We start from the raw sequence: 22088 nt of genomic DNA, 5'->3' as shown, positions 1-22088 counted from the left end.
TTGTTTTTTATAATGTATTTTTTGAGGTTTTTTTCATGGTTTGTCTAGGAATGATGCTGGATATTTTATCTACTCCGGATTAATACTGACTTAATTCCAGTAAAACACAGAAAGTTTGCTTCAGTGCAACTCCATTTGCTCCTTCCTCTTTTGTGCTATTTATTATTATAGATACTAAATATTTATGTCATAAGCCTAACAATTTTATAATTATTGTTTTATGCACCCATCTTTGAAAGCACTTAAAAGAAATATACATATGTACTGTCTGTGTTAGGCAGGATAATACCCTTGCAACCCTCGCCGTCACCCCCAAATATGTCCCTAGAACCTGTGAATGGATTACCTTATATGGCAAAAAGACATTGCCAATGTGATTAAAATTAATGACCTTGAAATGGGGAGATGATTTCGGACAATCTGGTTGGACCCAGTCTAAATATATGAGTCCTTAAAAACAGGGAACCTTTCCTAGCTGTGGTCAGACGGAGAGACAGAGGGAGAGGTGTGACAGCTGAAGGGTCAGAAAGATGCCATGTTGCCGGTTTTGGAACAGGAGCCATGAGCCAAGGTGGGAGGGCAGCCTCTAGAAGCTTATTTTCTGGCTCTGGTGGTTCAGCGACACAATCCAGCTGAACTGAGTAACGCTTACTTTTAACAAGTCATGTAGGGTTTGTGTACTTTACCTATTCAACTAAGCTCCTCTGAGTGAACGAATCTAGGTCTCGTGTATTTTTAAATCTGTTTTAAATGTTCTTCGTCAAGCCATTACACTCCTTCCAGCTGCCTCTTCTTGCTGAAGCCTCAGGCTGGGGCAGCTTTCAGTCATGTTTTTGTTTTTTGTTTTTGTGGTTTTTTTTTTTTAATGCCAGCTGTGACTTTTTGTTTTTATTTTTATTTTTTAAAAATAAAAATGTTTAGGGGTTCCTGGGTGGCTCAGTCGGTTGAGCATCCGACTTTGGCTCAGGTCACGATCTCACGGTTCGTGAGTTCGAGCCCCGCGTCGGGCTCCGTGCTGACAGCTCGGAGCCTGGAGCCTGCTTTGGATTCTGTCTCTCCCTCTCTCTCTGCCCCATCCCCACTCATGCTCTGTCTCTCTCTGTCTTAAAAATAAATTTAAAAAATTAAAAAAAATGTTTATTGAGAGAGAGAGAGAGAGAGAGAGAGAGAGAGAGAGAGAGAGAGAGAGGAGGGGGCGGGGGGGGGTGGGTGGGAAGAGAGAGAATCCCAAGCAGGTTCCATGCTGTCAGCACAGAGACCAATGCAGGGCTCAATCCCACAACCGTGAGATCATGACCTGAGCTGAAATCAAGAGTTGCACACTCAACTGACTGGGCCATCCAGGCGCCCCCATATTACTGTTTTACACAAGTGAACCCTAGTGCTAGCTTGACCCAGGGCAAAGATCTATTGATGGTGTTAAACTGGGAAAAGTAGACACAGGATCAGAGAGGAAACAGGGACTTGCCAGGCTTTACCTTGTATTTTAACAGGGCCTCTGATATGATGATAGGGCCGTGAGAAAGCATCGTTAAGGAGGCAAGCTTCCAGCTGAGTGTTATGTTTTAAAAAATTGTTCTGAATGCAATCTCAGGAATTTTAGAATTGAGAACTTTTGGTAAACTTACTTGTTATTAGGAACGAAAGAGTCACTTTGTGGTAAAAGAAGCAAACGGAGACCATGTACCATTTGGGAGTAAAAAAATAACATGCTGATAATGGAAACAAGACAGAGGAAACCATCGCTGTTAGAGCTTCTGTTCCAAATGTGGAGACAGATAATAAGTAAGTGACAAATTAAATAGATCAGGTCAGACAGCGCTAAGGACTAGGAAGTGGAATCAAGGGACGAGTGACAGGGACTGCGGGAGGCAAGCGGCTGCAGGAGCCCAGGGGAGGTGGGAGCGGCCCGGGCAGGGTGGCGACAGCGGAGATGCGTACAAGAGAGCAGACTTGGAGTACATCTCAGAAGTCGCATGGCCAGGACATACTGATGACCGAGGGCGGGGTGTGACGGAGACGCCTCAAGAATGAGGGGTTCCTGGCTTTCTGGCCAGAGCAGATAGACGCGGGTGCCATTTATGAGGTGAGAAAGGCTAGTAAAGGGAGCGTTTTGGTGGAGAAAGTACTGGCTTTCGTGTTTTTACTTCAATTTTTCAAAATGTGACTCCTTTTAATTAGTCTTGCACACGTCTGTTTAAAGAAAGCTCTAGCACTTCTGGGAAAAGAATGGTGTTAAGCAAATAGTTACAGTAGTATGAAATAGATAAGTAATAGGCATGAACGGTAGCTTAAATGTTCACGAATAACATGATTCGTGTAATTGGCCGAACATGTTGGACTTCACTGAGCCTCCTGAAAGCTTTCCTCTAGTCCAGTTACTTGGGGATTGTCCAAAAACCTAACTCCCACTTGCTTTCGTGAGAGGCAGAACTTTGAGCGAAGACTCATGTTTCTGAGTCCATCTTCCAGTAAGTACACTGTTCTCAAGTTCCACCTGCCCAGAGGCTGCACTAGTGCCGGGGACATGTGACAGATGATGGTGACAGTGCCATCACCTGCCTTCCCAAACCAAGCATTTTTCCTTGTGGATACATGTCTTATGCAAACCCTAGAGAGGAAAATGGTCTTGCCGCGGGGCTCGATGGCTGCAAGCTTCCACTGGTACAAAGTTGGCGTAAATAGGACTTCTGCAAGCGAGGTAGATTTTATCAACCTCCTCAATGTTTGCTTTGCGAGCTTAAAAACATCTGAGCAATTTAATCCCTACCAGTAACATGTGACTCCCCGGCTGCCGGAGGACCCTGGCCGCTCTTGCGATGTGTTCTATGGCTTCCTTGAAGAACACCATGGAATGAGAAGTCTGGGAGAGGAAAGGGGACAAGAAAACTGCTTGGAGGCACGGGCAAACCACGTGTTCACCGCAGCTGTACATACAGGGACCCAGGAGTGAGACTCAGTATTCTCCGATCCCGTCAACTGGGTCACACGTGTGGAAGGGAAACGTGTGCGATGAGGCCTGTCCCTACGTCAGTGTTCCTGTGGGCATGCCGGGGGATGGTATGGGCTGGAGGGAGGAGGAGGGGGAGGAGGAGGGGGAGGAGGAGGGGGAGGAGGAGGGGGAGGAGGAGGGGGAGGAGAGGGGTTTGGGCTGGAGGGAGGAGGAGGGGGAGGAAGGGAGGAAGGAGGAGGAGGAGGAGGTACAGGCTGGAGAAAGGAGGGGTAGGAGGGAGGTTCTGGCTGGAGGGAGGAGGAGGGGAAGGAGGAGGAGAGGGGGGAGGAGGAGGGGAGGAGGGAGGTTCTGGCTGGAGGGAGGAGGAGGGGAAGGAGGAGGAGAGGGGGGAGGAGGAGGGGAGGAGGGAGGTTCTGGCTGGAGGGAGGAGGAGGGGAAGGAGGAGGAGAGGGGGGAGGAGGAGGGGAGGAGGGAGGTTCTGGCTGGAGGGAGGAGGAGGGGAAGGAGGAGGAGAGGGGGGAGGAGGAGGAGGAGGAGGAGGAGGGGGTACGGGTTGGAGAGAGAGGAGCGGGGGAACAACAGCATCCAGGTTGTGCCTCTACTGCTCCGTTAGGGGCGGGACATGGGGGCGGGGAGGGGGTTCCCAGGAAATGGGGTCACGGCGTCTGTGACTTGGAGGGCGCCTCTGTGCCGACACCATTCTGCCCACGACCGCGACGTAAGGGGGGCTGTTCCCAAAGCGGCCTCGGCCTCTCCTGCATTTCTCAGCTCCTCTCGCCCGGACCCCGCAGCCCCCACAGCCCGAGTCGTGCACCTGGCTTACAACGCGCCCTGCTAGCGGAAGCCAGCCAGGACGGAGCCGTGGAAACCCGCAGTTCCAATGGTCCGCCTGATGGGGGCACACCCTTCCCCTGCTCCTTCTTACACTCGCGGGCACACACACGCGCACGCGCGCGCACACACAAGAACAGCACTGCTCCGATTTCACATGGTGCATGTCTGTACCTCCGAGGATGATAAACTCAGCTTCATTTGGAATTCATTCAGTACACTGGCCAGTTTCTCATAGTCGCTGGTGCTCTGATAGAACTTTTTTCTGTGAGGCTTGTTTATATCCAAGAAATCCACAAAGACGATTGAGTCGCCCATCAGTTTTTCTTTGGTCCAATTAATCTGTTGTAAGATCATAATTGAATATCTGTTAAGAGCAAAATTCTACTTGTTATCAAAACGAATGTGATATATCTACTCCGGAGAAGCTCTGGGGTAGATATATACTCAGTCGATCCGGGGGTTCTTCACCTTTTTGTGCCACGGACCTTTTTAGGCCGCGAGGCCTATGCAGCCCTTCTCGGGACGGTATTTTAAGTGCAGAGAGTAACATACGGGGGCTGCAAAGGAAACCACACGCACTGATGTGGACTTCCGTCTACGGTCTCCCTGAAGGCCGGCGGGCCCTAAGAGCCCCTGTTGTGGAAATAGCAACTTGAAGTCTCACCAACAATGAAAAATAAAGACTCTTCCCTTATTCGTGTGTTAAATACCACCGTGCAGCTGGTAGCAGGGGTGGGGGCGGGGAACAGTTCTAGGTCACGACCGCGGTGGTGGTTTCGCAAACCAATCCACGTGATGATGGTTCCCAGACAAACTGCAATCTCCCCGCCTCGACGAATGCTTAATTAAACGCTGGCGATTCCAAATAAAGTCTGTAGTTTAGTCAACAACGACACCATCCCGTTCCCCCGGGGCCAGCTCCCATGTTTCCTACCAAGGTCACGGGCTACCTCCCCTTGGAAGTCGGACCATGTCCTGCCCCCCTAAAACTAGGGGGAGGGAGCATTCCTTCTTGGTCCCGTCCTCGCGGCATGTGCGTGGACCTGTCTCGGCCCTTCCAGAGTCGGGCCCTCCGCGTGGCGTCCCGGCACTGCCGTCACGTGGTGTCCGGCACGCAACTTCCTGACGGGCCTTCGGGAGACAAGGTCGAGGCTCCGCTTCCGGGGGCACCTGGAGGCAGCTACCCTGGGTTTGGAGGACCCCACCACCTAACGAGCTCTGTCACCTCGGACAAGCTCCCAGCCCCTCTCCGCCTCAGTGTCTTCATCTGTAAAGTGAGGGTAACAACGGAACGTACCTCGCAGGGATGCCTCGGAGACCGTCTCTGAAAACAGGCGTGCTTCCAGCGTTAGCTGCTGTCAGCGTCACCGCATGTTGTTTAAAAAGCCAGCCAGCCGACCAGCTGACAGACTGATACTGCATACACCCTCGTTCACACGGGGTTCACTGGTGACCTTATGTCCTTCGGGAAGGTTTGTTACCCCGTCTTTAACTTGGGGCACCGCAGCTGTCGCGGCCCGCCACAGGGCAGGAGTCCAGGGCAAACTCGTGTCCTACCCCCTCTACAGCTATTGCTTGGTCTAGCAAAGTCTTTTTTTTTTTTTTTAAGCTTGTGAAATAAATAAATAATAAATCATAAATAAAATCACGACACAGAGAGAGACAGAGAATCCCAAGCAGGCTCTGCACTGTCAGCACTGAGCCCCACACGGGGTTTGAACTCAGGAACCGTGAGATCGTGACCTGAGCCGAAATCAAGAGTCAGACGCTTAACCCACTGAGCCACCCAGGCGCCCCCGGTCTAGCAAAGCCCTAAATCCGAACTGCAGTCGGCATCTACAGGAGAGAGTTTAGGAACTTCACCAGGGGCAGGAATGGGCTCTCTTTAGGTAGTTATTTTAGCAAAGTTTCTGCATCCTTTCCTTCCTACCCTTCCCCTCCTCCCTCCCTCCCTCCCTCCCTCCTTCCTTCCTTCCGTCCTTCCTTCCTCCCTCCCTCCCCCCCAGATATCTTTATCAAGCACCAACTGAGAGTAAGGAGGGTGCTAAATTCTGGAGACTTAGGAAGAGAGAAAAATCAATGACTTCATTCTCATGGACTCAGAGCCTGGAGGGAGAGGTAAGTAATCACATGATCATAAGTTGTAAGGTAGGAAGAGTCCAGAGTCCTAGGAAGATACAGAGAGGGGACTCTCAAACTGGAAAGGGTATGGTGTTGGCCAGAAAAATCCGCCGAAAGAGGAAGTGCGAGCTGGATCTTGAGGGGTGGCCAGAGGCGCGCCTGGGGAGGGACCCACCGAGTGGAGGCAGAGACAGAGGACACTGCTACCTTCCGGCCACCACGTGGGCTGAGATGCCGAGGTTTCTGGTGCGGCTGCGGGCCCGGGTGGGTGTGCCACACCCCCGACCCGAGGTGGGAAACACCGGGCCAGGGCGACCGGGCGGTGCAGAGGGCACAGTGGACAAACACCGGACGGTCTTGCAGGTGGTTTTGCGCGTTGAGCATGAAGTACCCCAGGGAGCACGAGACAGATCTGGACGGCAAACCAAGTCTGGCTTTGGAGTTCAGGTTCTTTCTGCCAAACCACCTGTCTATATTTGAAGCGTCGATATAAGGTCTAGTTCTTCCCTCGCAAGCTGTTCTAAACACCTGACGTAAATTAGTGCCATTAATTCTCACCTCAGACTATGCGGGGGGTATGCGGGCTACCCCCAGGTCCAAGGAAGGAGAACCGGCCGCCGGCCAAGCCCTGAGAGACTCCACAAGAGAGTGGAGGTGGAGCTGAACACGGGCATAGGAAGGATTACCCCTGGGCACTCAGCAGAAGGATTATTTTACTAGATGTTAAAAAAAAAAAAAAGATGGGCGGGCGGAGTGATGTGCGTTAACATGAAGACAGCAAGAGGGATCTGGACGGAGGAGCAGGGAACTTGGATTAGAAAAAATAAGGATGAGAGTGTCTAGAAAATAGTTGTTGTTTTTAATGTGTGTGTGTGTGTGTGTTTTGAGAGACACAGTGAAGCGGAGAAGGGGCAGAGAGAGGAGGACAGAGGATCTGAAGCAGACTCCAGGCTCCGAGCTGTCAGCACAGAGCCTGACGCGGGGCTCGAACTCACAGACTGTGAGATCACGACCTGAGCCCAAGTCGGACGCTCAACCGACTGAGCCACCCAGGCGCCCCTAGAAAATATTTTTGAAAGTTTTCTGAATTTGTGTCTTGTGTGAAAAGTACGTATGTTCACGAACACAGATTGACATACCCGTGCACGTGTCGTATTCTGAGTTTATGTTCACGTGTGTATCTCTATGGATAAGGTCTGTGTTCCAACATTCTGTTTTTACTGTTGTAAATATAGTAGTACCTTTGAATTTGTCATCTTTCCTGGGCTCCTGCAAACGGGCCGAGAGAAAGAGGCACCACACCAAGAAGACAGAAAAGAACAGAGGCGTCACCTCTGGAAAGGAATTCCAAAGCGTCTCCCTAATTCTCCTGAGAGGAGCCAGCAAGGAGGCCCCTCAAAGGCCCTGAGCTCGTCCCTCCGCTTCCTTACAACCCTCGTGGGCCGGTCCACGGAACCTCCTTCCTTCCTTCGGGACCTGGACCACAGGGCACCTGGGAGAACAAAGTTGAAGGGGGCGCAGGTACCACGAGTGCACACGCCTGCCCGGCCTGGAGACAAACGAGCAGCCTCAGGGCTCGCGGAGGCCAAATGCACGAGCAGAGGCATCCAGACCCGATCATTTCCATCAGATCAAATCTAGACTTATTTAGACATTATCAAGTGAAAAAAGGGGATTGTTAATAAAGCTCCTTTCATTAATACCATAGAAATGTCTAAGGAGGCATCTGGGCGGCTCAGTTGGTTGACCGTCTGTCCAACTCTTGATTTTGGCTCAGGTCGTGATCTCAGAGTTCGTGGGATTGAGCCCCGCGTTGGGCTCCGGGCTCAGCGCAGAGCCCCTTCGGGATTCTCTGTCTCTCCCTCTGCCCCTTTCCCCCCCACTTGCGTTCGCGCTCTCTAAAATAATTAAAAAATAAAAAAAAATTAAAGTAAAGAAATAGAAATGTCTGAGGATTTTTAGAAAACAATACTTTTGCCCAAGATACCATTTGAAATACTTTTTAAAATAGAAGTTTACCTGGAAATAATTCTCAAGTTCTTTTGAAAGAAACTGATAGAAAAGCCCTTTCTCAGCAGAGTCAATCAAGCGATCGTGGAACACTCGAGTGGCTTCGTGAACAAAGAACAGGGCCGCCGTCTCTTTGGAGTTGATAACGGCCTTCTCAGCTTGTAGCAAGCCTAGGAGAAGCTATTAGAGATCGCAGCATGAGAGTTCCTTTTTAACATTAGAAGGCAGTGTGTGAAGTAAAGGCTCAATTTTTGCACGTTTAGGATTCTTGTAAAAATAGGAGCAGTTATCCAAGGTAAGAACTGTCCATGTCTACAAGTGACAAACTGAAGTTCTGAGGAGATGGGCCGGTCACCAGTCAGGGAAAGACGGCATGGCATCGCCCCTGGAGGGAGAGGGTCTGAGGACCCCTCGGCCAGGCGCCTTGGAGGCCTCGCCAGCACGGGAAGCCGAGTCTGGACTTCGGTGCCGACCTGGAGGCAGGGTGCCGGTGGTGACAGAGACGTGCTTCTTAGGGTTGACATGTCCTAAGATTGTGAATTGGGACTCAAACATGATATGCACTGTCTTGGACTATGGAGTCCATGGCAAGGAGGGAAAGACCAAATTCAAAATAGTTGGTCTTCGTATTTTCACTCGGAAAATTATTTGACCGAGGCTAATGACCGAATCGGCACCGTGGGCAACGTTTCCTGCCGTGAAGAGCAGGGCTTGTGGAAATTCAAGCATCTTTATGAAATGCAAGTACGCTTTCACTTCCCGAGAGCTGCAGTAACATCTCGGAAAGAGAGCAAACCCCAAGTCTGTGCTTTCCCCGCTGAGAATCTTAATACGCTAACGGTCTTAGCAGCTTCATCACCGAATTCTCTGCGTGGAATTATCTTAATGATTCTTTTCTAAGTGGCTCCCGGGATAAGTGGCTGAGAAATAGCAAAACGAATCGACTTGGATTTCTCCTTCTCCCCCTTCTAATAATCGCATGTTGATGGCAGAGAAATGGAGAAAAGAATCAAGTTAGTAAAATACATCTGCTCAACTTAACATTTACCACGAGGCTAGCGAATGAATTGAAAACACACCTTAAACATGTCTCGAAGGTTAAATATGTAGTGGCACTTGGCGGGGGTCGGCAGCATGTTCTGGCAGACTTGGTGGTACACAGCCAGAGAGCAAGATGTTGTTTGATCCTTACTTCTCTGGACGTCGACGGTGAAGTTATTGATGGAGAAATACATTCCCAAATGAGCCTTTAGAAAGAAATGTTATAGTTAGCCCCAAATCTTAAGCACGATCCTTCCTAGGGAATCCCTGATAGAAAGGAGAGGCGTGTGCTCTCACGGAGGATTAATGGCATTTAAACCGTTAGCATCTCGAATCCATTTTGAGCAGACGGCAAACACTCAGTTCTCGCAAACTGGGGAGAATTCCGGCCGGTCCGAGTCTGGTGAATGATCTAGAGGGCTGTGTTGTGCGTTCTCTGGGGAATATTCATGCCCTACTTGTGTGTATCCCACCGGATGCCCTGGCAATTCTTGTACCTCTTTGCTCCTCAGCAGGGATCATGAGATGAAACACAAACTGATAAAACCACTACCTTGGTTTGGGTTGATGTACGCACACGCACACACACTCACATGCACACACACGCACACACACATTCTTCTACATCGAGACTTTTTCTTTTAGGTGTGGGTTATTGTGTAGAATTACCAAGTGCTTTTTGAAAAATAGATTTAAAAATTAATATTTAAATTTTATATTATGAAGAAGAAAACATATAATTAGTTTTGAAGAAATTGGTAATCTCGCAGATTTTTCCTTTAAAAAATTTTTTTTAATGTTTTTATTTGAGAGAGAGAGAGGGAGAGACAGAGAGTGAGTGGAGGAAGGGCAGACAGAGAGGGAGACACAGAATCTGAAGCAGGCTCCAGGCTCTGAGCTGTCAGCACAGAGCCTGACGTGGGGCTCAAACCCACAAACAGTGAGATCATGACCTGAGCTGAAGTCGGACGCTTAACCAACTGAGTCCCCCAGGTGCCCCGCAGATTTATTTTTCTAATCAAACTAATTTCAAGTTGAGCTATTTTTCTAATAAGGCGTTTCAGATTTTTCCTCTCGTTTTGTATTCTACAATGAAACAAAAAGAACAAATCATTTAGCAAAAATTCAGGTGTGCTGATTAATGACTCAGCTCCCTGAGCTCCAACCCAGAGACACTGGATCAGAATCCTGTGAAGATGGGGTCTGAGGGTCTACACTGCAAACACGCGTTAAATGTGCATCACAGGTGTTTCTCGGGGCACCTGGGGGGCTTGATTACGGCTCCAGTCATGATCTCAATGTTCGTGGGATACAGCCCTGCGTCAGGCTCAGTGCTGACAGTGGGGAGCCTGCGTGGGAGTCTCTCTCTGCCCCTCCCCCACTCTGCACGTGCTCGTTCTTTCTCTCAAAATAAATACATAAACTCTAAAAAAAATCTTTAAAAAGTGTGCACCACATGTATTTCTTATGCACACTAACACAACATTTTTGCTATTTAGAGACAAATTACAACCACAGGCCAGAAAGAATTGGAAAGCGGGGGAGTAAAACCCTTCCCCTTAAGGGAATTTTCGTTCAACATCAGTGGTTTTAAACTCTCACGTTTCCTCTCACACTGTGGAACTAAAATTCTTTTTCAGTAGAAAATGTAGCGGACGTGTTACCTGGAAAATCGTACGTAAGGCGCTCTGTGAAGGATGCGGCAGCACCAGAACGGAAAAGTGTTTGAGGAGACGCGGGCTCATGTGCCTCCTGGCTACTGAAGGGACACAAGCGGCAACCAGAGAAAGATCTTGAATATTCTGTGGGAAGAGTGAAAAGGACAATGCAGAAAGTGAGGTATCACCCATTTCCCAGCCCCCAACGAACCAAGATTTACATTTGTTTAGACAAAAAAATCCCTTACTGCGAAAACAAAAGTTATGATGATGACAGAAATCTATGTTCTTAGAAGTAACCAAAATCCTAAAATGCAATTCCAAGGCATATTACTTCTAGGAGGCTTTCTAAAGGCCATCAAGAAATAGCCTATCTTTAAAAAAAAAATTTTTTTTTTTTACATTTATTCATTTTTGAGAGACAGAGACAGACAGAGCACAAGCAGGGGAGGGGCAGAGAGAGGGAGACACAGAATCCAAAGCAGGTTCCAGGCTCCGAGCTATCAGCACGGAGCCTGACATGGGGCGCGAACCCACAAACCACGAGATCATGACCCGAGCCGAAGTCGGACGCTCAACCGACTGAGCCACCCAGGTGCCCCAGAAATAGCCTGTCTTTTAAAAAGCAATTACTGGAAAATAAGCAACATGTTATTGAGGCTAGCGAAGAGAGCCTGGTGATGAGCAAGGAACCAGAGGAACGTGACTGAGTCTCCAGAAAAGCCAGGGCTGGCTTGGGGACTGTCTATCCAGCCATAGCCCGTGGATGCACTGTCACATCACGAGCATCCCAGCCCTGCAAGCTGGGTGGGGCCCTGCAGGTGTCTCATCTACGCACAGGAAATGTTTTTTAACAGGTGTGCTTCTGCCTGGGGCCCCGGCCCAGCCACAGAAACTCCACAAAAGGTCGGTTTCACTACTTTCTTCTCAGTTCCAGAACTTCTCCAGGCTGTCCTCCAGACCCATTTCTTGCTCCCTCTCTTGCCCTAGTCTCCTAGGTTCTCCCTGGGCTTCTCCCTCCACTGTGGCTCAATGGATGGTTCAGGATGGTCTGGTGTCTGAGCTGACACCACTCAACAGCGAGGGTGCCGTCCAGGATCCTGGGCCCAAGTTTCTCTGAGACACGAAACCATTTGTAATGCAACCATCTAATTCTACAGATAAAGTCCGTTCTGGAGCACAGGGCTCGTGATTTACCGAGAAGGAATCGAATGAGGCATGTCCATTTACTTTTTTTTTTTTTAATTTTTTTTTCAACTTTTTATTTATTTTTGGGACAGAGAGAGACAGAGCATGAACGGGGGAGGGGCAGAGAGAGAGGGAGACACAGAATCGGAAACAGGCTCTAGGCTCTGAGCCATACAGCCCAGAGCCCGACGCGGGGCACGAACTCACGGATCGCGAGATGGTGACCTGGCTGAAGTCGGACGCTTAACCGACTGCGCCACCCAGGCGCCCCAGCCATTTACTTTTTAAAAACCTTAAGCCATTCTGATTTGGTTCCATTAACAAAAATAATCGCACAGGAACAGCTCCCTGGGAATTTGTTGAACTTTGCAATACTACTAAAGATCCTTGATCTGTGTTCTTGAATATAAAGATGAAGAGGGGAGCCTGGGGGGCTCAGTCGGTTGAGCGTCCGACTTCGGCTCAGTTCATGATCTCCCAGTTCATGAGTTCAAGCCCCGCGTTGGGCTCTGTGCTGATGGCTCAGAGCCTGGAGCCTGCTTCTGATCCTGTGTCTCCCTCTCTCTCTGCCCCTCCCCTGCTGATGTTCTATCTCTCTCTCTCTCTCAAAAACAAATAAACATTTGAAAAAAATTTAGGGCACATTTTCACTAGCTTTTCTCATATGCGTTAACTGCCAACATACTGAAAAGTTTGGATAACTCTTGATATGATAATAGTGAGCATTTATATATACCCAGAAATTAAACCTACAGGACACTTGTAATTTTTACCAATATTTAATCCTACTACAAGAATCTCCATGAACCCACGGACCTATGTCAAATTGCAAAAGGTGCCATTGGTTAAATTAGGGTGAAGTTAGGATTTTGGATTTGTTCTATATGTTCATCTGACTGGATATTCTAAATTTCTCGATTCACTCAAAGCTGTTATAAATATTTCATTGTTGAGTAACGACAGTTAATGTGAACAAGATCTTAGGTACACTGTACCTTCCACGTGAGTTTTTTGGTATCGTAAAGTCCTCCCAAATCCAGTAGCTGTCTGACTAACTCCAGGGGTGGCTGTGCCCCATACGTGTCTGATTCGGGCACATTCAGGTCATCAATGAATATTACAATCTTGAGGAAGACAAAAGGTTTTAGAACACATGAGTTAGTACTGCCTTCCTTTAAATTACAAATTGGGAACAGTAATTATGCTGCAGCGTGCGAACAAAGTCACGTGTCACGACAGCCCTGTTTTTCTATGAAAGGCAGCAGCCCCGATTCCGTTTTGAAGACAGGATTTTAGAAAGCAGCACGTTTTCAGAAGAGCAGAAACTATCCACAAGGTCATCCTCTGGTACCGTTCCCTGAGGCTGTGGGTAGTTTCCCTCTTTCTGTCATGTTCAAAATAACACAACAGACCCTGAGCCATCACTTAACAGTAAGCCCCATGTCACCAAACCCAGAGCGACAGCTGTCTGCTCTCCCAGAATGGAATCTTAAAGTAGACCCTCAGCACCATGAGGTCATCTGCCCGGCGGACCGTGCCAGCCTGGAGGACAGCGATACCACCACGACCAACCGCTATTGGCCCAGAGTAACCTCCTTGCTCCCGCGCCCTGTGCCTGGAAAAGTCGTTCATTTCGTACAGCTTCATGGAGCTCCCTCTGTCTCTAGGTGGGTACCTCGCAGATTCACAAATAACTGAATAAAGCCAATAAGTGTTAAAAGTTTACTCAGCTAAATTTTGGTCTTTAACGGTCCCGAGCCACGCTCATGGGAAGAAAATGTGGTCAAATACGCTGTTCCCAAACCAATGGCATCTAACACATTTTCCTGCCTCCTCTTTTCACGTTTAATGTAGATTCCAGGAGCTTCTTTCGGCTTTAGTAATTCTGAATGAGTATAATTCATCGTGTTGGAAACCATATTATATTGATTTTTAAAACCAAAGTCTCCATGGAGCGCCTGGGTGGCTCAATCGGTTCAGCGTCCGACTTCAGCTCAGGTCATGATCTCACAGCTTGTGGGTTCAAGCCCCGCGTCGGACTCGGTGCTGACAGCGCAGAGCCTGGAGCCTGCTTCGGATTCTGTGACTCCCTCGCTCTCTGCCCTTCCCCCACTCGCGCTCTCTCAAAAATAAACAAACTTAAAAAAACATTAAAACCAAAAACCAAAGCCTCCATTTCAAAGTGCATTTTCTAGTAATGCGCAGGACTCTATGCTACACTTATCCTTTTCTTATTATTATTAATGAAAATAAGTCACATTGTGACGTGAGTGGGTGAAGTTGGTCAGAAGGCATGGGAGGGCTTTACCTGGTTGCTCTTTGGCGCTCCAAGACTGTCTTTCGTTCTTCTTACTAACTTCTTAAGGATCATCTCCTTGGCTTTGGCAGCGGTCATACTGATGCTGAAATTTATCGTTGAGACGATCATTCCTTTATTATTGTCTTTCAGTGAACTTTCTTCAGTTTTGACTTCTGGCTTTTTAATAGTCTTCCCATCTGTTAGGCCAAACATACAAAGAAACACAAATTTAGAGTACTTTGAGAATATCCGTGATTTATTTTAAGGTGTTAGGAAATACAAAAATCACATAATTTTAGTATATTGTAGTCATTTTCAAGCAATTACCCCGGGGACAGTTCAGTGAGAGAAGGAATGTTTCTAGTGACTTCCTTACTCGTATGTGGTGTGCAGCGTCTCTGTGCCGCCACGGCCACACGCAACGGTACGACAGCCACAAACTCTGTACTTTTCTGCCCAATCGACACGGATAACTTTCTACGACTTAAAAATATCTAGGTTTGCAAGACGTTACGCATCTACTGGAAGGAAGTGCATGTGAGAGGCGTGAAGGCCGCACACAGGTGTGTCCACCGAAGGCATGGGAAGCAGGACCCATCCATTCTTTCCCCGAGTGAGGCTTGTCCACCACGGCCACTTGGGATGGAACGGCAGCAAATGTCATGGGAAAACCAGACCCCGAAACTCTTGTGGCAGGAACCCTGCAGCCAGGCCCTTTCCCTTCCCTGCAGCTCCCCGTGGGCGGCTGGCTCTTCCTCTTCAGAAATGGGGGGCCGCTCCCAAACCCTTCAGTCAGGGCTCTCCAGGACGAGGTTCCGGAAGCTCATCCAGAATTTTAACCTCTCCACAAGCACGAGAATAGAACAGGGCGACGCTGCCTTCACACGTAGACCCAGTCCAGAATCCCCCGGGGAAGCCGGAGTCCCACTTTCGGGCAAGTTCTCCCATAACTATTCCAGCATTTGGGTGGGGCATGGCGTTTGACAGGAGAGTGGATCTTTTTCGGGATTTTCCATTTGAAACTATCAGTGGAAATGTGGGTTCCGAGATTCCTGACAAGCACACCGTGACTTGCACAAGCAGAGACAGGAAGCAGTTTTCACATGAGGTAATTAATACGCACCTAGACTTGCGGATCCTGTCTTGTGACTTTCAGAAAGCAAGATGCTGATATTCTGCTTCAGGCTGTTGGAACAAAAGGTTTTAAAGATTCAAAACTTGCCTGTTTACCACTGCAGCTGGAGGAACAAAATGTAATCAAAGTGTCAGGGTGTTGAGTTTATCTCTCTCTCCTACAGGGAGACAAATATTTTTTCCTGTTTCCGCTTTTTTACAGGTAACACCGTGTCACCACTGTCACCATCACAACCGATACCCAGACTTAACAACACAGGCTGACTCTAAAAAACAAACCAGACAGGAGCGCCTGGGTGGCTCAGTCAGGTAAGCATCCGACTTCGGCTCAGGTCTCACAGCTCTTGGGTTCGAGCCCCGCGTCGGGCTCTGTGCTGACAGCTCAGAGCCTGGAGCCTGCTTCGGATTCTGTGTCTCCCTCTCTTTCTCTGCCCCAACCCCACGGACGCTCTGCCTCTTAAAACTGAAAAAACATTAAAAAAATTTTTTTAAAAACAAACAAATTCTTAGGATTCCAGGCTATTGGTATTTCCAATGGGTAGTGAACCATTAACTCACTTGTCCCTTTATAAAGTCCTGCTCACCTCCAGTTTGGTTTTGGCTTCAGGTGTTTCTTTTTAATATTATCTTTCTTTATTAAAATCTTCAGTTTAAATAGTGAGCATAGAGTGAGATTTATTTTTTAAGGTCCACTATAACAATTCAGATAAAGAAAAATTCCTATGGTATTAAATGTTTTTCTGATTTTTTACAGCCTCATTTAAGGTCAGTGGGATTCTATTCCAAAATCATTCGTGTAACACATAGGTGACAATGGCCCAGACCAAGAGCGGTACTGGGTAAAGACAGGGGCAGGAATTCATGATGTCTTGGGAAGACAGGGCAGCCTTGACTAGTGCGGATGCAAAATGGGAACGTGGCTTGGGGGGAATCAGCCAGGCTTCCCGCCAGGAGACCACCTGCAGGGAGGGCAGGTGTCTCTTCCGCACCTGCGCCTGAGCCACGGGGCCAGGGCCGGGGTTCGTGCTGGGCCTCGAGGGGGCCCCGGACCCGGGTGTCTGACGTTTACAAGAGGGCCCGACACGGGTGTCCCCACGGTCCACCTGCTTATTCCGTCCAAACAACAGCACACCTACCATTTTAATTAACTTCAAAATTTTGCATTTTTCTAGGATTCTTTTTCATTCCTTCTTTTGTAATTCAGGAAGAGACATAGAGAATGACAAAGTTCTTTGTAAAGAATACTTTTGTATTTCATGAGAAGAAAATGTATTTGTAGTGCAAGAGAACCCATTACGTGCCACACTTCATTTGCATGTTTCAGGTGCACTTCTTCAGGAAGGAAAATAGCTCATACCTGCACTTTGTTATGTAAAAAAAATTGAGATTTTAAATGACTTTGTTATGTAAAAAAATTGAGATTTTAAATTTAGTTATATTTAAAATAAATGTAAAAATTTCTCATTTAAAGGAATTAATCTGGGAGTTAATACTTTGGAAAAGTAAAGATTTTCTTAACTCCTCTTTTGAGTAATTTTGCATTTTTACATAACAGGTTTGCTTTTTAAAACAAGGCACATTTATATATTAGAGCAAACTTTTTTTTTTTTACCAGACAAATCAAATTTAGAGTTTAAATATACAACCTTGATTTTTTAATTTCGTTATACAACAGGACTTCTCCTAAAATTGACCCATATTTCACATCAAATGCTCCAGGGCCCTCCAACCTTTCAAGCATTTGATTAATGGTAGTGGTTTTCCCAACACCAGAGTCTCCTAAGGGGGGAGAAAAAAGACATTAGGTTAGATTTATAGCCAAGAAAATGAATAGACGTTAACATATTAAGATGAACCAGTAACATTTTACTTGAAAATTGCGTGAAAAAATGGATTCTTTTCTTTCCTTTTTAAAAAATGTGGTTAAGATTGGGTAAACCAGCGAGTAAATATGAAATCTGCTCTAAGTATTTACATCTCTTATAAAAGGATAGATTAGGAGTTAGCCGTTATTTAAAAAAATTTTTTTTAATGTTTATTTTTGAGAGAGAGAGAGACAGAGACAGAGCATGAGCCGGGGAGGGGCAGAGAGAGAGGGAGACACAGAACCCAAAAACAGACTCCAGGCTCTGAGCTGTCAGCACGGAGCCTGACGCTTGAACTCATGAACCACAAGATCATGACCTGGGCCGAAGTTGGACGCTTAACCAACTGAGCCGCCCAGATGCCCCAGGAGTTAGCCGTTGTATTTAATCAAATGTTCATTCACACCTATCACAAATCCTTTTGCTTCTAGCAGAGCAGAGCTACTCCATGAAATGAATTTCCCTGAAAATGTTTGCCAAAACAGTCTTGGGGAGAGAGGGGAGGATGAACTATAGCAACAGAATGGGGAGTCATGACTTTACAATCCACCAAATATTAAGTAAGAATAAGAATTTTCTTAGACCAAATTGGAGGCAAGGTGTGGATTATCTGAGAGTTCCGATTTTGTTTTGCCGAGTACGGGACTCGGAGTGTCGTCCTGTTGCCTCTGGTGACCGGCAGCACCGCGTAGGAGCCAGAAATGGTGAGAAGAGGGTAAAATAAATGCTAACAAAGAAGTGGGACCGTATTGAATTATTCATTTGGTAATGTTTTTTTTTTTTTTAATTTTTTTTTTCAACGTTTATTTATTTTTGGGACAGAGAGAGACAGAGCATGAGTGGGGGAGGGGCAGAGAGAGAGGGAGACACAGAATCGGAAACAGGCTCCAGGCTCCGAGCCATCAGCCCAGAGCCCGACGCGGGGCTCGAACTCACGGACCGCGAGATCGCGACCTGGCTGAAGTCGGACGCTTAACCGACTGCGCCACCCAGGCTCCCCTTCATTTGGTAATGTTAAAAGACTGAAAATTCTTAACATTGGGTTGAGGAACTATATGTGTCAATTTTTAAAAAATCAGGCAGTTTCTTTTAATTTTTTCCTTGTATGTAATTATGTGAGTAAATTTAGCTGACCAATCAACGTTCCTACCATCAGGCACCCTCTGGGGCCATCAGCCCACAGGCTGTGAGGGCCATGCATGTCTGAATCCTGTAGTCTACTTCTGGAATTTGTCTGGGAAGGAATGAAAACATGAAGAGACTAATAATGTCCTCTGTGGGCAAACATGTGGGGAAATGGGCATTCATATACTTTTAGTAAGAATATGTATTGATATATAGTGTATAAAGCTTTCAGGGCGTATCTTTTCCCCAAGTTTTAACATAAAATGTTTAGACTAAGTAATTACTAAGCCTCTTCCTAACCTTGAAATTCTCCTGTTTTTTTTTTTAAAGTTTACCTATTTAGTTTTGAGAGAGAGAGAGAGACAGGCAGAGAGTGAGTGGGGGAGGGGCAGAGAGAGAGGGAGACACAGAATCCAAAGCAGGTTCCAGGCTCTGAGCTGTCAGCACAGGGCCTGACGTGGGGCTTGAACCCACGAACTGGGAGATCATCACCTGAGCTGAAATCAAGAGTTGGACACTTAACTGACTGAGTCCCCCAGGTGCCTCTGAAATTCTCCTTCTTTAAATCTTTTTAATACCTGTGAGAAGTACAGGGCAGAAATTCTTTAAAAGAAGGCTGATGAGGAAAGAAAAGGACACCGTGTCGCTGGTGGCGATATGGTTGATGTTCTCGCCGTACTCTGTGATCTTCAAGAGGTTCTCGCTGGATGCTTGCGGGTCAGCTAGCATTGAAGTTCCTAAGGTAAAGTTTTTAAAAAAAGTTTCAAATAGCCTATACATAAATGTTAAGCTATTTTTTTAGGTTCTAAATACTTCCTGGAAAAGTCTGTTTGGTATAAAGCGATATCAACATGTGCGGATAAGCGAAACCCGATGCAAGTGCCTGGGAGGGGGGTCCCTGTGGATCTTGTCCACACTCGCAGCTGGAAACCACTCCCCACCCCGCCCGCCATCCCTAAGTCTAGCATGTACACACCCTCCCACCCTCCCACCCCCCTGTGCTCTGCCCGCTTCTCCTCCTCGTTCCCTGGAGTGCAAGTGAAGACAGCCCCTCTCCTGCGTCCTTTTAAAGAACTTCGCTCCTTTGGTGAGCCTTCTCCCCCCCCCCCCCCCCCCCCCCCGCCATGATCTGTCTCTTTCTTTCTGCTGAAATTTTCCATTGTGGAAACACGTATGCACTAGTATCTCCAATCTTTTTATTGGTTGAACTATGGGAAACTGACATTTAGTAAAAACCCGTTGAATATAGGCAATTTTATAGGAAGTAAAACACACACACACACACACAAACAAAAACTAAACCAAATCTCTCTTGATACAACAGCTTCCTGTGAATACCATCCCAATTCTTCCCCCAACATTACACGACCAAAACTCTCGAAAGGGTTAAATACAACACAGACCTCACTTCATCTCTGAAGCACTAGAAACGGACCAGCCAGGACATTCACATGGTGCACAATTCAAACGTACATCAGGGAATGCACTCAGCGGTCTCTTCCTCACTCCTTCCATCCCAGGGACCAGTCCCCACCCCACACTGTGTACCCTGCACAGCAATTATTAAAAATTTAGTACATTTTAGAGATCCTCTTTCCCCCAGAGACTTTTCTTCTAGCTAATATTCTTCTATTTGAGGAATGTATCGTACTTTCCTTACCAGCGCTCCAGCAATGGATAATTACTGTGGTTTCGGTCTTGGGCTGAGTTTATGTAATATACGCCTACCATTTTGCACATAGCTTCTCATGTGCACAGTTGTCGGGTCACGACAAAGTGGGACACGGTTTATAATTTTGATATGTATTGACAAACTGCCTTCCAGTGCTTTCCTTCCAAAGCACCTCACACAGCCAGTGGTATTCCTGAGATGCTTTCTGGATTATTGTATGAACAAAATGTGGGTTTTTTTTTCTTTTTTTTTCCCTGTGGGAATGCCAGAGACTGGCCTGGACCAGGACCCCTAACTTACTTTGCATGGTGCTGGATCGAAGAGGACGTTGTGATGCTGTGACATTTAGATTCCTGTTACAGGTTTGGGTTTGAGAGCTTGAGAGGATTTCAGTTTCTTCTAAGCCTGTTGCCTACAATTAGGATAAGATGGAACCGGGGGAAGTGGGATCTTCATAGGTTTGGAGGAAATACCTCTGTTTTCCCATAGGAACGGCACACTAAGATACTGAGTTACGTACACTGACGTTGTTACATTTTTGTATGTAGTAGTAAAAGTTAAGGATAAAAATAACCCACATCAGCTGCTTTGACATATGAGACACAATTCAGAGGTTTCAAAGAAACAGAATCACCCACTAATACTTATGTACTTTTTAAGATCAAGATTGTATATTTTGTTTAAAAAATAAAAAATAAAGAACACATCATTTTCAGATTGAAGGTACGCATCTTCAATAGTACCAACAAGTTAAAGTTGTTTGGTTCTACTGGTGGACTCTTCCCTGTTCCTGACCTACTGAGCAGGTACGTAAGATGCTTCTATTTATGCAAATGATCTGGTACCAGCATTTCTCCACGTCCTATACGCAGACTGTTTGTATAAATTAGTTCAAAATTAGAGCTTTCTGGATGCCTATAATTATGGTATCTCTGGCTGTTTTCTATCAAAAAGTCTTGTAACCAAACTTTGAAATTCACTGATGAGAGAAGCCTAACGTCAAAGAAATTCAACTCCATTTGCACTTATTGAATTTCTTGTATGTGCAGCTTTGCCTCAACTTCAACCGAGCTCTCACGGCACAACAATTTTCTACATCTGTTTTCTATGTGTATAAGCAGAAGATGGAGAATGAAAACCATGCAGCATGTTGTGGGTGTTAAGTCGCGGTTGGTTTTTTCTCATTAGCAGTTTCTTTTATAATCAAGTGTAGTTCTTACATATACGGTTGTCCTTTTTTTTTTTTTAATGTTTATTTTTGAGAGAGAAAGAGAGAGAGAGGATGTGAACAGGGGAAGGGCAGAGAGAGAGAAGGGGACAGAGGATCCAAAGTGGGCTTGGGCTGACAGCAGACAGCCTGACGTGGGGCTCGAACTCATGTACCATAAGATCATGACCTGAGCTGAAGTCGGGACGTATAACTGACATGAGCCTCCCAGGCTCCCCTGCTTTTCCTCTTTCAAAAGAAGTCCTCCCCCTTCTCTGCTCTCAGTCACCACAGCTAATTAAAATGATACGTATTTTCCATCAGGAAGCCCTTCAATCAACTACAGCTTCACCATGCACACCGGACACAATCAAATATATTCCAGTTTCTCAGAAAGCAACATTCAGTGGTTACTTGTTTAAAGGCATGTTTTGTAAACATAGATCTAAACTGGTTCCACCACAGATGCGGGCGAGGATGTGGAGAAACGGGAACCCTCTCGCGCTGCTGGCGGGAATGCAAACTGGTGCAGCCGCTCTGGAAAACAGTGTGGAGGTTCCTCAAAAAATTAAAAATAGATCTACCCTATGACCCAGCAACAGCCCTGCTAGGAATCTACCCAAGGGATACAGGAGTGCTGATGCAAGGGGCACTTGTACCCCAATGTTTATAGCGGCACTCTCAACAACAGCCAAATTATGGAAAGAGCCTAAATGTCCATCAACTGACGAATGGATAAAGAAGATGTGGTTTATATATACAATGGAATACTACTTGGCAACGAGGAAGAATGAAATCCTGCCATTTGTAGCAACGTGGATGGAACTGGAGGGTATCATGCTGAGTGAAATAAGTCGGGCAGAGAAAGACACATACCATATGTTTTCACTCATATGTGGATATTGAGAAACGTTAACAGAAGACCATGCGGGAGGGAAGGGGAAAAAAATAGTTACAAACAGAGGGAGGGAGGGAAACCGC

The 22088-nt window shown here is 46.7% G+C and overlaps 1 protein-coding gene across 1 annotated transcript in view; it reads right to left on the bottom strand.

Moving 5' to 3' along the window:
* Positions 1-22088, bottom strand: part of DNAH14 (dynein axonemal heavy chain 14) — a 327779-nt gene that overhangs the window by 109205 nt on the left and 196486 nt on the right. The window contains exons 45-54 of the mRNA XM_043569070.1: positions 18807-18965; positions 16882-17017; positions 15228-15289; positions 14114-14301; positions 12801-12929; positions 10624-10761; positions 8998-9165; positions 7928-8098; positions 3959-4126; positions 2771-2863 (exon numbers count right to left, since the gene is read on the bottom strand). Coding sequence (XP_043425005.1) covers positions 2771-2863; positions 3959-4126; positions 7928-8098; positions 8998-9165; positions 10624-10761; positions 12801-12929; positions 14114-14301; positions 15228-15289; positions 16882-17017; positions 18807-18965 — 1412 coding nt within the window. The remainder of the gene's footprint in view (positions 1-2770; positions 2864-3958; positions 4127-7927; positions 8099-8997; positions 9166-10623; positions 10762-12800; positions 12930-14113; positions 14302-15227; positions 15290-16881; positions 17018-18806; positions 18966-22088) is intronic.

This window comes from Prionailurus bengalensis, chromosome E4 (genome assembly GCF_016509475.1).
Source record: "Prionailurus bengalensis isolate Pbe53 chromosome E4, Fcat_Pben_1.1_paternal_pri, whole genome shotgun sequence".
In the NCBI taxonomy this organism is placed as follows: domain Eukaryota; kingdom Metazoa; phylum Chordata; class Mammalia; order Carnivora; family Felidae; genus Prionailurus; species Prionailurus bengalensis.
The sequence above is the reverse complement of the archived record's forward strand: the minus strand, read 5'-3'. Positions and strand labels throughout refer to the sequence as shown.